At 26.8% G+C, this 13,325-nt stretch overlaps 2 protein-coding genes across 2 annotated transcripts in view; one reads left to right on the top strand and one right to left on the bottom strand.

Annotated features, from left to right (window-relative positions):
- Window positions 1-3,943, bottom strand: part of LOC117179990 (RING finger protein 212B-like) — a 12,627-nt gene extending 8,684 nt beyond the window's left edge. The window contains exons 1-2 of the mRNA XM_033372260.1: window positions 3,670-3,943; window positions 851-1,032 (exon numbers count right to left, since the gene is read on the bottom strand). Coding sequence (XP_033228151.1) covers window positions 851-1,032; window positions 3,670-3,802 — 315 coding nt within the window. The 5' untranslated portion in view covers window positions 3,803-3,943. The remainder of the gene's footprint in view (window positions 1-850; window positions 1,033-3,669) is intronic.
- A 4,275-nt stretch (window positions 3,944-8,218) lies between these two features.
- The window catches only part of LOC117180341 (triosephosphate isomerase), a 16,843-nt gene continuing 11,736 nt past the window's right edge, over window positions 8,219-13,325 (top strand). The window contains exon 1 of the mRNA XM_033372781.1: window positions 8,219-8,458. Within this exon, the coding sequence (XP_033228672.1) occupies window positions 8,350-8,458 (109 nt within the window). The 5' untranslated portion in view covers window positions 8,219-8,349. The remainder of the gene's footprint in view (window positions 8,459-13,325) is intronic.

Here is a 13,325-nt window from a genome sequence, read left to right as displayed (position 1 = left end):
TTTTAGTTGAAAATTCATCTCTCTAGTCGCAAAATTCAACTTTTTGGTTAAAAATTAAACTACTTTTTTAAAACTTAATTTTTTCGTTTGAAAATTCATAATGTTAGTTGAAAAATGTATCTTTTATAGTTAAAAATTAATTTTTTACAGAAAATGTATATATTTTCTTGAAAATATGAATAAAGAATTTTTTAAATCGAAAATTTAACTATTTTGTTGAAAACTCATCTTTTTGGTTTGAAATAATTCTTTGTAGAAATTTCATCCTTTTTGGTTAAAATTCAACTGTCTGGTAAAAAAATAATCTGGTTGAAAATATGTTTTTTTAAATTCACATTTGGGGTTGAATATTGCTGAAAATTTACGTATTTTGTTGAAAATTCATAGTTTTTGGATAAATCCAACTGCTTTTATTTTAAATTAAATAAAAAAAAATTCTTTTTGGATAAAAATTGATGTATTTTGTTCAAAATTCAAATTATCCGGTAGAAAATCAATCTTCTTGGTTGGAAATTTAACTATTTGAATAAAACATTTTATATTTTACTTTGTTAATTCAGAAAAAAACCTTAAGATTTCAAGGAAATAGAACCTATTTTTTTAAGTAGATACTAATGGCAAATTAAAAAATTTCAGTTAATATTTTTTTTACGTTTAAAAAATTTTTTTATTTCATTATTTCTATTTTTAATTTTTTTAATCAAAATATTCTTAACGGACTTAAAATCTAAAGTATCTGGCAGTAAATCTTAATATAAAAATTAAAATTAAATTAAGAAAAAAATAAAATCAAATAAATGGGTTTTTTTAAATGTTATTTCAAGTATTATTTTATATAAAATCAACTTACGAGGACATTGAGACGTTTGCAGTTCAAAGCGCGTTGCATTTCGTGAAAGAGAGTCGCTTGTCTCAATTTTTCAGAAAGTTGTTCCTTAGATTCAAAACAGTGTTTTATTTTTGGCTTTAGTGGTTCTTGAAGAACCATTGACGGAGCGTTTTCAGTTTTGCATTGAGGGCATTGCTTTCTTGCTAAATTTCAGAAGAAATTTTGGATTTAATTTAAAATTTTGGGTCTACAAATTTTATTTAAACAAATAAACAAATAATTTTCTAGTAAATCAAGAAAAAATGTTTTTAATATTTATTTTCAGGGAAATTTAAGCGGAAATCGTGAGACATTTTTCTTTCGACGAAAATTTTACACAAATGATTTTTGGGGATGACAAAATTTTTGTTGAATTTTTAAAATCCCGAATGTAGTAAAATACTGAACAAATAATTATTGGAAGAGAAATTTTCCGAAAAATGAAGATTCCAGAATGTGGAAAAATACAAAAAAAAAAAAAGGATTACTGTAAGAATTTTTTTTCGAAATTTTAAAACCCAAATAATAAAATTTCCAAAAATCGTTAATTCGAGAAATTACTTAGTAAATTTCCGAACTTTCAAATTTCTGTATATAGAAAAATACTGAAAAAATAATTGCCGAAACAAAAATTTTCCGAAAAATGAAGATTTCTAAGAAAAAAAAAAATACCGTAAATAATTATTTCTAAAATTTTCAAAAAATTCAAATCTGTAAATTCCCCAAATTTCAAAATCTAGAAATTATTTACTAACTTTCCGAATTTTACAATTCCCGAGTGTGGAAAAATACTGAAAAAGTGATTACCGAAAGAAACTTTTTCCGAAAAATGAAAATTAAAAAAAGAAAATAAAACTACCGAAAACATTTATTTTCGAAATTTTAAAACCAGAATCTTCGAATTCCCGAAAATAGTAAATTTTTGAATTTCCATTTGTAAACATTATGTAGGAATTTAAAAAAATGTTCAAATTCCAGAATATAGAAAAATACCTGAAAAAAAATATCGAGACCGAAATTTTGTGAAAATTAAAAATTCCCGAAATAAAGTGAAAGTACCGAAAATATTTATTTTCGAAATGTTAAAATTCCCGAAAATAGTACATTCCAGAAATTATTTATTAAGTTGAAAAATGTTCAAATTGCGGAATATGTAAAAATACCGAAAAAATTATTATCAAAGCAGAAATTTTCGGCAAAAAAATAAAACTGCCAAAATTGTTTGTTGCGTGAATATTTAAACTTAAATTTTCGAGATTGGTAATTTTTCAGATTTTCAAATGCAAGTATTTTTAAAAAGAAAGAAAAAATAACTATCCAAAAATAAATTAAAAAAGAAAGTAAAGTAAAGTAAAAAAGTAAAAAAGAAAGTAAAATCCAGAAAATTTCAAATTCTCACAAATAAATAAAACGACAGAAAATGTTTATTCCCGGAATTTTAAAATTCAAATCTTGAAATGATTGAAAATAGTGTATTTTTAAATTCCCGAACGGAAAAAAAATACCAAGAAAATTATTTCCGAAACCAAATTATATAAAAATTAAAATTCCTGAAAGAAAATAAAGCTACCGAAAATATTTATTTTCGAAATTTTAAAACCTGAATCTTAAAATTGCGGAATATGTAAAAATACCGAAAAAATTATTATCATAACAGAAATTTTCCGCAAAAAAATAAAACTGCCAAAATTTTTTATTGTGTGAATTTCAAAACTCAAATTTTCGAGATTAGTAAATTTCAAGATTTCCAAATTCCAGAATTTTTAAAGACAGAAAAAATTACTATTCAAAAATAAATTTAAAAAAAAAGAAAAGAAAATTTCAAATTCTCACAAATAAATAAAACGACAGAAAATGTTTATCCCCGGAATTTTAAAATTTAAATCTTCAAATTATCGAAAATAATGCATTTTTAAATTCCCGAATGGAAAAAATACCAAGAAAATTATTACCGAAACCAAATTAAATAAAAATAAAAATTCCTGAAAGAAAATAAAGCTACCGAAAATATTTATTTTCGAAATTTTAAAACCTGAATCTTAAAATTGCAGAATATGTAAAAATACCGAAAAAATTATTATTAAAGCAGAAATTTTACGCAAAAAATAAAACTGCCGAAATTTTTTATTGTGTGAACTTTGAAACTAAAATTTTTGAGATTTTCAAATGCCAGAATTTTTAAAAACAAAGAAAAAATAACTGTCGAAACAGAAATTTTCCGAAAAATGGAAATTCGCACAATTTTTCATTCTCACCAGAAAAATTAATAAAACGACAGAAAAGGTTTATTCCCGGAATTTTACAACCCAAATATTCAAATTCTAGAAAATAGTAAATTTTCCTTTTTCTAAATTTCCGAATTTTTGAATGTGGAAAAACAGTTAAAAAATAATTTTCGAAACATAAGTTTGCCAAAAAATAAAAATTCCTAAAATTTCAAATTCTCAAAATTTTAGAATTCTGAAATTTGATAGTTTCGGATATTTTATAATTCTGGCAATTTTATTTCCGGAATTTTCTATTTCCATTATTTTTTTTTTCAGGAATTTGTGAACATGAATGGAAATGGCGATATTTCCTCTCTGCAAAGTGTGCGCAAAGTGACAGTTTTTTCGAGGTTAGAAACAGTAAAAGATAAATTCATAACCTCAAAAAAACCTGTAAACAAAGACAACTCGCAACAATTATAAAGAAATCAACAAACACTTTGAGACGAAATGTTTCATATTAAAAATAAAGGAAGAAAAAAAATGAGAAACAATTGAGATAAAAAAATCATAGACAAAGAATGAATATTTTACCTTTTCCAATACAGTTTTTGCAGAAAATGTGGTCGCAAAACATGAGGGAGAAAGGATCTTTGGATTTGCACATTAGGCAAAAGCAAAGATTACATCTTAGCCAATTTTTTGGTGCATCATCCTTTGACTCCATAATTAACTAATTTCCACAAAAACAACGCAACCCGGATTATAAATCAATATAAATCACAGAAACACAAAAAATTGGTGCACCGATCGCGACGAGCAGCGTTTCGTTTGTTTATATTAATACAAGCAAAAACACGTTTAAATTTTAACGGACGGTGGTCCAAGGATATTATAAACCTAGATGCGACACCTCACGAGCGAACCTACAATAACTTCTAGGAACTAAAAATATTCTATTGGTTAAAGAAAGACAGATATATCTTCATCTCTTTTAAATAGCAATTTTTTAGTTCTTGGAACTTATTGTAGGTTCGCTAGTGAGGTACCACACCTAGATTGATAACGTCGGTGAAGTTGGAACTTAAAGTTTGGAAATTTAAATTTTTCCCATCGAATACTTTGGGGGTCTCTTGGTGGTTATAAGGTGGAGTTTCTTTTAATGTTTGGGGGTCAAAATTGCAAAATCTACAAAGTTTTTTAAGCTGGAGTGCTAGTTTCACGTTGCACTCCAGTTTTTGACTTTTTACGCAAACCCTTTTTTTATCCTATGACGGCCATATGGTGGTAGTTTTTTATGTTTGTTGATGAACATTGGGGCATATAATATTGTTTCAAAAATCTTCTCCGCATGCGCAGATAAGTGTGCGCATACGAAAATGGCGCCACATTTAAAACAAGACATGCTACAAGTGCTACGAAAATTCTCTCTATGTATAAATGCATATATGCATACGTATATATATGTATGTATGCATGTGTGTGTTTGTGTGTTGGGCATTTCTTAATAAAGCTACCCCCCCCCCCAATGCTTGGAAAATGTAGCTTAGAATATCTAATTTTTTCCGCTTGGCCCTTTGCGAGTAAAAAACATGGTGGACCTCATATAACCTCAAGAAGTGGGGGAAAATTAAAAAAAAAATCGTTCTGGTGTATTTCATGGCTCTTTCTATGGGCTAATATAAATTAGAAATTTGCACAAAAAAAAACGAGTCAAATTTTGCAAAACTTCATGTAAAATGCGTTTTGTGGTCATCATAATCAGGTTTCGAAGTATCAGAGTGATTTTTTCGTGACACCTAATGTAAAAACGAACATTTTCCGGTTTAGTACATCAAAATTGGGGTCTGAGGGCCCATTATATGATTTTCTCACAATAAAAGAAACCTCTTGCATACACAATATGGACAGTCATAGAACCGTTGTTTGGCGAGAAATGTGGTGCATTTGGCTACTTCATTATTAAGTGTGAAAAACTTGCATTTTTAACCAATGGACTTCAAATTGGAACATGACATTCGATACATTGCACATAATAAAGTGCGTAGATTTTTCGCAATACATCAAAAACTGTTTTTTTCAATAACAAGTCATTCATTTAAAATTACAAGTCATTCATCCAACTGACACGTCGAGAGCAAATTTTAATAAAAAAAAAATGTACAGAAAAGCAAAGTAAAAACTCAAGAAAGCAAAAACGAACTAAGAAAGGCGAGAGGCAAAGCGAGCTAAGAATAAAGGGAGAAAGTTCCCCACTTTGCTCCTTTACACCACGCTGCTGCGAAGATCAGCTCCGTGAACAACCGAAAAGGCACGAACACGAATCCGAATTCGCCCGACTTCACGAATGACGATATAATTAGCTGCTCAAATTCATTCTGGTATAAAATCCCGAATTACCATAATTAGATCTATTGCGAAAAAGAAAATATCATTTATGGTATGTAAATAGATTTAAGAGTCAATATATCTGGGCCTAAAATAACTATAAATACATTTTTAAGAAAAAATGTTAATTTATACGTGAGCTTGCAGCTTAAAAAATTAATTTTCAATCCGAAAAAATACGAATTTCCAACTGGACATGAATTTTTAAATAAAATAGATGAATTTTTAAACGAAAAGAATTATTTACTACCAAAGAAGATGAATTTTCAACTAAAAATCTGATTATTTGAAAAAGAAATATTTCTCTTAAAATTGTTCAATTTTTAACTTTAGAAACGAATTTTAAGTGAAAGCGATAAATATTCAACCCAAAAGTAGACTAATTAAATTTTTGGATAAGAAATGGAATTTTTAACAAAATAGTTCAATTTTTAACCAAATAAATTAATTTTCAAGTAAAAAAGGTTCGTTTTTGAACGAGAAAGGGAAAAGTTAAATTTTTAGTTTAAAAGATTAATTTTTAGTAACAGAAACAATTGAATTTACAACAAAAAAATAGTGAAATTTTCTAACAAAGAAATTAATTGACGAACAAAAAGAGTAATATCCTTCCAAAAAAGATGAATTTTCATCAAAATACATACAATTTTCAACCACATAGTTAAATTTTCTTATAAAAAAAGATCAAGTTTCGACAAAAAATGGAATAGTTATCTTTTTAGTAAACAAAATAATTATTGCCCACAAAAAAAAATTCAACAAAGTATTTAAATTTTCAAACAAAATTTTGAATTTGAAAATGAATAATTTAATGTTCCAACCAATAATTTTCTACCGAAAACATAAATTCACAAATTTTAAAATAATTTTTAAATCAATAAAAAAGACGACTTCCTAAAATTTTCTGTTAAGAGTGTTAAATATTTTAAAGTGCAATTTTTTAGAATTCGAGAGATTGAAAAATAATTTAAACTTTAGAAGATTTCTAGAAATGAAAAGTTTTAAAGATGCCAAAAATATACTTTAGTAGCTGCTGATAATAAAAAGTGAAAATATAATTACTTACTAAAAATAGAATTGTAATTAATAATGCCATATCTGTAAAACGCATTAATAGAACATTGGCAGTAAAAATTAGACAACGGTACTTGGGCCGTAAGAAACAGAAATAGAAAAACTCGGCAGTCAAAAGTGCACACGCGCGTGTCCACTTTTTACAGCCACAAATTTGTGTCGATTTTTTACCGCCGGTTATGTCATCGTTTTTTTCTTTTCTCTAAGGTCATGATACACTATTCGGCAACATTGCAATATGCATTGAAACTTCAGAAATATTTGAGTCTTGGGACATTTTCTTCTTTTCATCGGCGTTAACAATTGAATTATCATAAATTTAACTGAAACCTTGAAATAATTTTTTATCTTGAAAAGTTAATTTCAACAGATCATTTAAGAACATTTCAACACCTGACAAAATATTTCAAATATTTTCAAAGAAGAATCTGAATGATTTTACAGGTAACTTTTTTTAATTTTGCAGAATTAAAAAACAATCAGAAAAAGAAGGAGATTAGAAAAAAAAAATTTTCTTCATATTCATATGCAAATTTCAAACGATGTTTTATTTTGAATAACCATTTTTAAAAGGAAATTGCGAAAGTTTTTTAGAAATATCAAACGAATTCCTACAATCTTCTGCAAAAGAGTGTTAAAGATTTTAGAGCAAAATTTCTAAGTCCGTAAGATTATCACATTTTTTTAAATATAAAAATTCGAGAAAATTTAAGAAATATTAAGTAGAATTCCAGAGATTCAAAAATAATTGAAACTTTCGAAGATTATTGGAAATACAAATTTTTGAAGCTGTTAAAAGTAAACTATAGGAGCTTTAAGCGAATCTCGAAATGTCAAGGGCATAAACAAAATTTTTTCAAATGCTTGCGAAAATTTAGAAGATTATAATGTAATTTTTTTACATTTTGAATGACTTTTTAAAATGTTCAGAAAAATTCGAGTCAGTTGAAAATATTTGCAGGTATTGGAGACGAGTCAAATAGATAAGAAATATTCACAAATTTGAAAACATTTCAGAAAATTGATCAAATATTCCTTGATTTCTTAGAAATTTCTTAAACATTCCTAAACATCTTTGAATAGGACTCATTTAATATTTCAGCAGCTCGATATATAGAAGTTAATTTCAGAATATAATAATGATAATATTTGACTTTTTCTAAAAAAAATTTCCTCTCAGAATATTGTTCTTTTTGATTAAGACGTGACAAAACGACGCTTCAAGTAAAAAATAAAAGAAACATAACTACAATGCAGGCGTGACAATTTATGTGTTTATAGGTTATAAAATTATTTGAATTCCCGCAGAAATACATAAAAAATGTCAAAAACTTCTAAATAATCATTTTCAATTACTTTTTCAAGAAACTTCTTTTTAAATTAAATGTTTTGTAAAATATAAGATATTCTTTGGAATTCAATGAAAATAAACTGTTATTTATATAATATATGTGTTATAATTTTTTTTCGGCTGAAATCAAAAGTTACAAATTTGTATATATTCTCGTGCATATTTTAATAATTATTTACTTAAATTACAAGAATTTTTTTTAAAAGTAATTTTGAATCGCGCACTAAGCGAGGCCAACCAGCGCACCGCATTAGCGCAAGCGCAGAAGCGCAGGGTGCCAATATTGGAATCATTTGGACATGTACTATGTATCGATGCTGTAAAGCATTAGCTACATTGGACGAAGGTTAAAAGGTCATACGAAATAATATATTGGCCAGAGTTAACTTTGTCACGAACATTTAAGTTCTCTAAAAAAGCATCTTTTTAAATAAGTTTATCGCCAATTAAGTGCAGGAACCATGGCTCGTAAATTTTTTGTGGGCGGAAATTGGAAAATGAATGGAAATAAAAATGAAATTAATAATATCGTTAATTTCTTGAAGGCGGGTCCTCTTGATGCAAATGTTGGTATGTACATTTTAAGAACTTTTTATAAATTCTGCTCTAATGAGATTGGTGATATTTTTTCACACCCTCCGCCTTTATAGTTACCTAAAAATTAAAAAGGTTACAAGTAAAGTACAATATGAATATTCTAGTGCTGAATCAAGGCGAAAAAAAACTGATAAAGGTAAGTGAACCAGTTCTGAGTAATTCAGGGAGACATGTAAGGTTAAACTTTGTACTTCAAGATCATTAAGTTAAAAAAAAAAGCTTCCGTCGCCTATTTTAAACAGTATTAGTGTTTTTCTGTAATTTTAAAAACGCCCATAAAATATTTTTTATGTATTGTTTACTATTTTTAATTTAATTTATAAATATGTATTTTCTATCACGATGTCGACTAGAGGGCCCCTTTGACGTACCTAAATAGACGGGTATGTGCACCCGCCATTTTCGGTCCATGGAGTAGAGGGAGTATGTATAAAACGTGTGTATTAAGGGCATGTGACACAGCTAAATACCTATATTACCGACCTCACTTTTTCCGTTCACTGAATGTTTTTTTGAACCTAAGAACTTTTTTTGTAAATAAAATATCGAGCCGAAACTTTGGAAGATTTATTAGAGTACAATAAAGTACGTTTAGGTACTGCATTTCGATAGGAACTTCACTGAAAATTATTTTATCTTTTTTCTGAACCTCAACATTTTTTGAACGTTCCAACTTTTTTTATACATAAAATATCGGTCTCAAACTTTGAGAAATGCAAGAGCCGAAAGAAAACTACGTTTAAGTACAAAGCTTAATAATAAAAGATGTAAAAAATTATATTTCAACAATCAATTCCAACGGCATCAACCGGTAACGTTGTACAGGAAATTACGAACTCTCTAGAGCCTCGTCTAGTGGCCGCCAGGTTTCGTATTTTCGTGTACAACGTTACCGGCTGATGCCGTTGGCATCATTTGTTTATAGACGTGCTAGGAAACGTGTGAATAAATATTTTTCTTTCAGAGTATTCTGAAATGGGGTGTGGAACCTGCAATTGTGAAGACCACATACATCCTCGATAGGTGCTTATTAAACGTGAATAAATAACTTATTTAAGTTAACATAGAAAAAGCATATTAGACCAAGTAAAATTAATATATTACAAAGTATTTACAAAGTGGTACACTCATTTTTCGTACATCATACAACGCACATGTTATACAGTCTAAAGTGAGGTTATGTTACCTTCATATTCGTTTGAAATTGGAACGAAAATCCGTCAAATAACTTGTCTACATTAGTTTTACTTAGTCTAATTTACTTTTTCTATGTTAATTTAAATAAATAAGTTATTTACTTAGATTTACTACGCACCTTTTTAGGCTATATGTAGTCTTCACAATTACAGCTTCCACACCCCATTTTAGAACACTGCGAAAGGAAAATATTTATTCACACGTTTCCTAGCACGTCTATAAAGAAATTCAATCTATTATTTATGAATATAAAAAGATAATTTTATCGCAGTCGAGCTTCAATGCTCGCGTTTGATGCACACGTTTAAACATACTCGCTCTACTGCATGGACTGAATTTTCCACCAATCACAGCTCACGTGTCAGTGATTCTCCAATATCTTTTTCTGTGCCGATGTCTTGTTTTGGTTATATCAGCCCCATGTATCGTCCCCACTTTTCTGTTTTCTTACGATCCGGAGGGGAATTGTCGGTTAAACTAATCCAACAGATGGCGCCACAGAAAGTAGGTCTGTCTTTTTCATTGAATTGCATCAAGAAAAAGCAAAAAATAATTAAAAACTTGAAGCTGTTTGCAAATAAACAAAAAAGAATATATGAAAAAATAAGAGTAACTGTTAATAATTATTTCATAAAAGAAAAAGTCGTAAATATAAGTAGTTTAATATGAATAAAATTTAATTTTGAGATACATTTGGAAAGCAGTTCCAACTTTATATTTTTGTGATTTATTTTACTCATATTATTGATTTTATTGTGTGTTAAAGTTTGAAAAATTATTTCTTGTTAAAATTATTAATGTAGCAAATAAAAAAATTAATAATATTAAAGACCTCAATGATAAAAATATTTAAAACATTTACATGATCAGAAGAATAAATAAAAAATATATGACGTATATTGTATATTGATGGAATAATTTGGTAAAAAGTCAATGAAAAGACTAATAAATGAGAAAGTGGATTTAATATTATTTAATATAATGTATATATTTATTGAAATTTAACCGAATATTATATATATAAATTTATGCAGTACAATCATTTATTTGTTACTTAATCTTGAAAGCTTTTTTCTTGTTGCATTCAACCTTTAATAATTTTATTAAAAAAATTTAATTTAAAGGAGATTTTAAATTAAATAGTTAATTATATTATTTCAAACCTCATTTCGAAAATGAATAGACTATAAACTATTAAACTCTATAAACAAACGTACCGTACTCATGACGGACAGTAGGAGGAAATTCATTTTTTTTCGTTCAGCTTGACACTACGAACTTTTGTCTTCTCTATTTGCTTATTAATAATTTTTCTACTCAAAGCATGGAAAAACTGAAATTGTGTACATAACAATTTTTTACGCTTTGAGAACTGATCAGGAAAACTTTATATTATCTTAAATTAATGTTTAGGGAATCATAAAATACAAATAATTTGTTTATCATTCCATTTATTTGTAACAAACAAATTTGATAAACAAATTAACAAATAGTCTTATTATCGGTAAATTTTATTGGTGATAAAAGTGTTTCACATTAATGTAGGAATAACATTTAATAACAAGAATAATTTTAAAGTTTATAAAAACTATTGTTATAAATAATTCTTGTGGCAAAATATTATAATTTCAGATTTTTCAAATTATTATTTCCTTCAAGCGCCAGGAAGAATTCAGGTATTCCCTAAAACAAATATTTAATAATATTTGATAAGATATAACAATTTAAATTTTTGTAAATACATTAGATGAAGAAATTCGAAATTTTGGTCCTTTCGCATAAAATTTTGTTAACACTGGAAATATTTTAAGCTGTTGAGCGAATAACTGCTAGTCAGAAAAATATTTGAGAAGTTAACAATAACCATTGTTATAAATAATTCTCGTGACAAATATTCAAATGTCAAGTTTTATCAAAATTTTTATTTTCTTTAATCGCTACAATGGCTACGGATAAAACCTTAAGTTTAAATATGTTGTCACAAGAATTGCTAATAACAGTGGTTATTGTTAACTCTTCTAATATTTTTGTTACTAGCAGTCATTCGTCCAATAGCTTGAAACATTTTCAGTGCAAAAAAAATTTTCTATGCGAAAGGGCAAACATTTTAAATTTGTTTATATAATTTGTTTACAAAAATTTAAATTGTTATATTTTATCAAATATTATTAAATGTTTATTATTTTAAGGAATACCTGAAGTCGTTCTGACTATTGAAGGAAATTATAATTCAAAAAATCTCAAATTCTAATATTTTGACACAAAAATTGTTTATCACAGTGGTTATTATTAACTTTTAAATTATTTTTGTTATTAAATGTCATTCCTACATTAATGGGAAGCACTTTTAGCAAAAAAAAAAAAATTTCACCGATAATAAGGCTTTGTTCATACTTTGACTGGAGAAATTATTTATAAAAAAATAGAGGAGGCAAAATTTCGGAGAGTCAAGATCTATAGAATTTAATGATCTTTAATTTAAAACAGAAAAATTCAAAATCGCAAGAAAATTGAAGTCTCTGGACATTTTTGAATAAAAAAAGTACATTTCCTCCAACTGTGCGTCATGAGTACAATACGTTTGTTTATACATTTTAAAGCTCATAGTCCGTTTATTTTAGAAATAAGGTTTGCAATAATACAATTAACTATTTAATTCAAAAGCTCTTTTAAATTTTCAAATAAAATTATTAGGGGCTGAATGCAGCGAGAAAGAAGCTTTAAGATTAAGCAACAAATAAATTATTAAATGTATATATGATGTTTGGTTCAATTTGAATAAATATATACATTATATTAAATAATATTAAATCCATTTTCTCATTTATCATTCGTGTCATTGACTTTTTACCAAATGATTTCCTCAAATTATTTGATTTGAAAATTGATTCCCTCAAACATTTTAATTACAATTATCACTACTTTTTAACAATGTTTCCTTCAAAAATTGAAATTATTCCGATTTTAAAGGTACAAAGATTCTTTACTTTGCAAATTAAGTTGGAGTGTTATATATTCTAATCATTATTATATTTATATTGGATATAAGTAATATATTTTTTATTAATAATTCTGATCATGGATATGTTTTAAATATTTTTGTCATTGAGGTCTTAAATATTATTAATTTTTTCCTTAGCTACATTAATAATTTCAACAATAAATAATTTTGTTTAACTAGAACAAATAATAAAATCAATAATATCAGTAAAATAAATCATAGAAATATGAAGTTCGAATTGCTTTCCAAATGTATCTCAAAACTAAATTTTATTCATATTAAACTACTTATATTTATGACTTTCTTTTATGAAATAATTAGTAATAGTTACTCTTATTTTTTCATATATTCTTTTTTGTTTATTTGCAAACAGCATCAAGTTTTTAATTATTTTTGCTTTTTCTTAATGCAATTCAATGAAAAAGACAGACCTACTTTTTGTGGTGCCATCTGTTGGCTTAGTTTGACCGACATTTCCTCTCCGGATCGTAAGAAAACTACTACTGCATAAACATACACGGTCGAGGCAGGTGGCTGGGTTATATACGAGGGTGAATCAAATATTAACCGGAATTCTTTTTTAATATTTATTTATTTATAAAACAATACAAAAATACTATTGATTATTTTTCTACATAGTCT

This window comes from Belonocnema kinseyi, chromosome 9 (assembly GCF_010883055.1).
Source record: "Belonocnema kinseyi isolate 2016_QV_RU_SX_M_011 chromosome 9, B_treatae_v1, whole genome shotgun sequence".
Taxonomy (NCBI): Eukaryota; Metazoa; Arthropoda; class Insecta; order Hymenoptera; family Cynipidae; genus Belonocnema; species Belonocnema kinseyi.
Note: the sequence above shows the minus strand (reverse complement) of the source record. Positions and strands in the feature narration are given on the sequence as shown.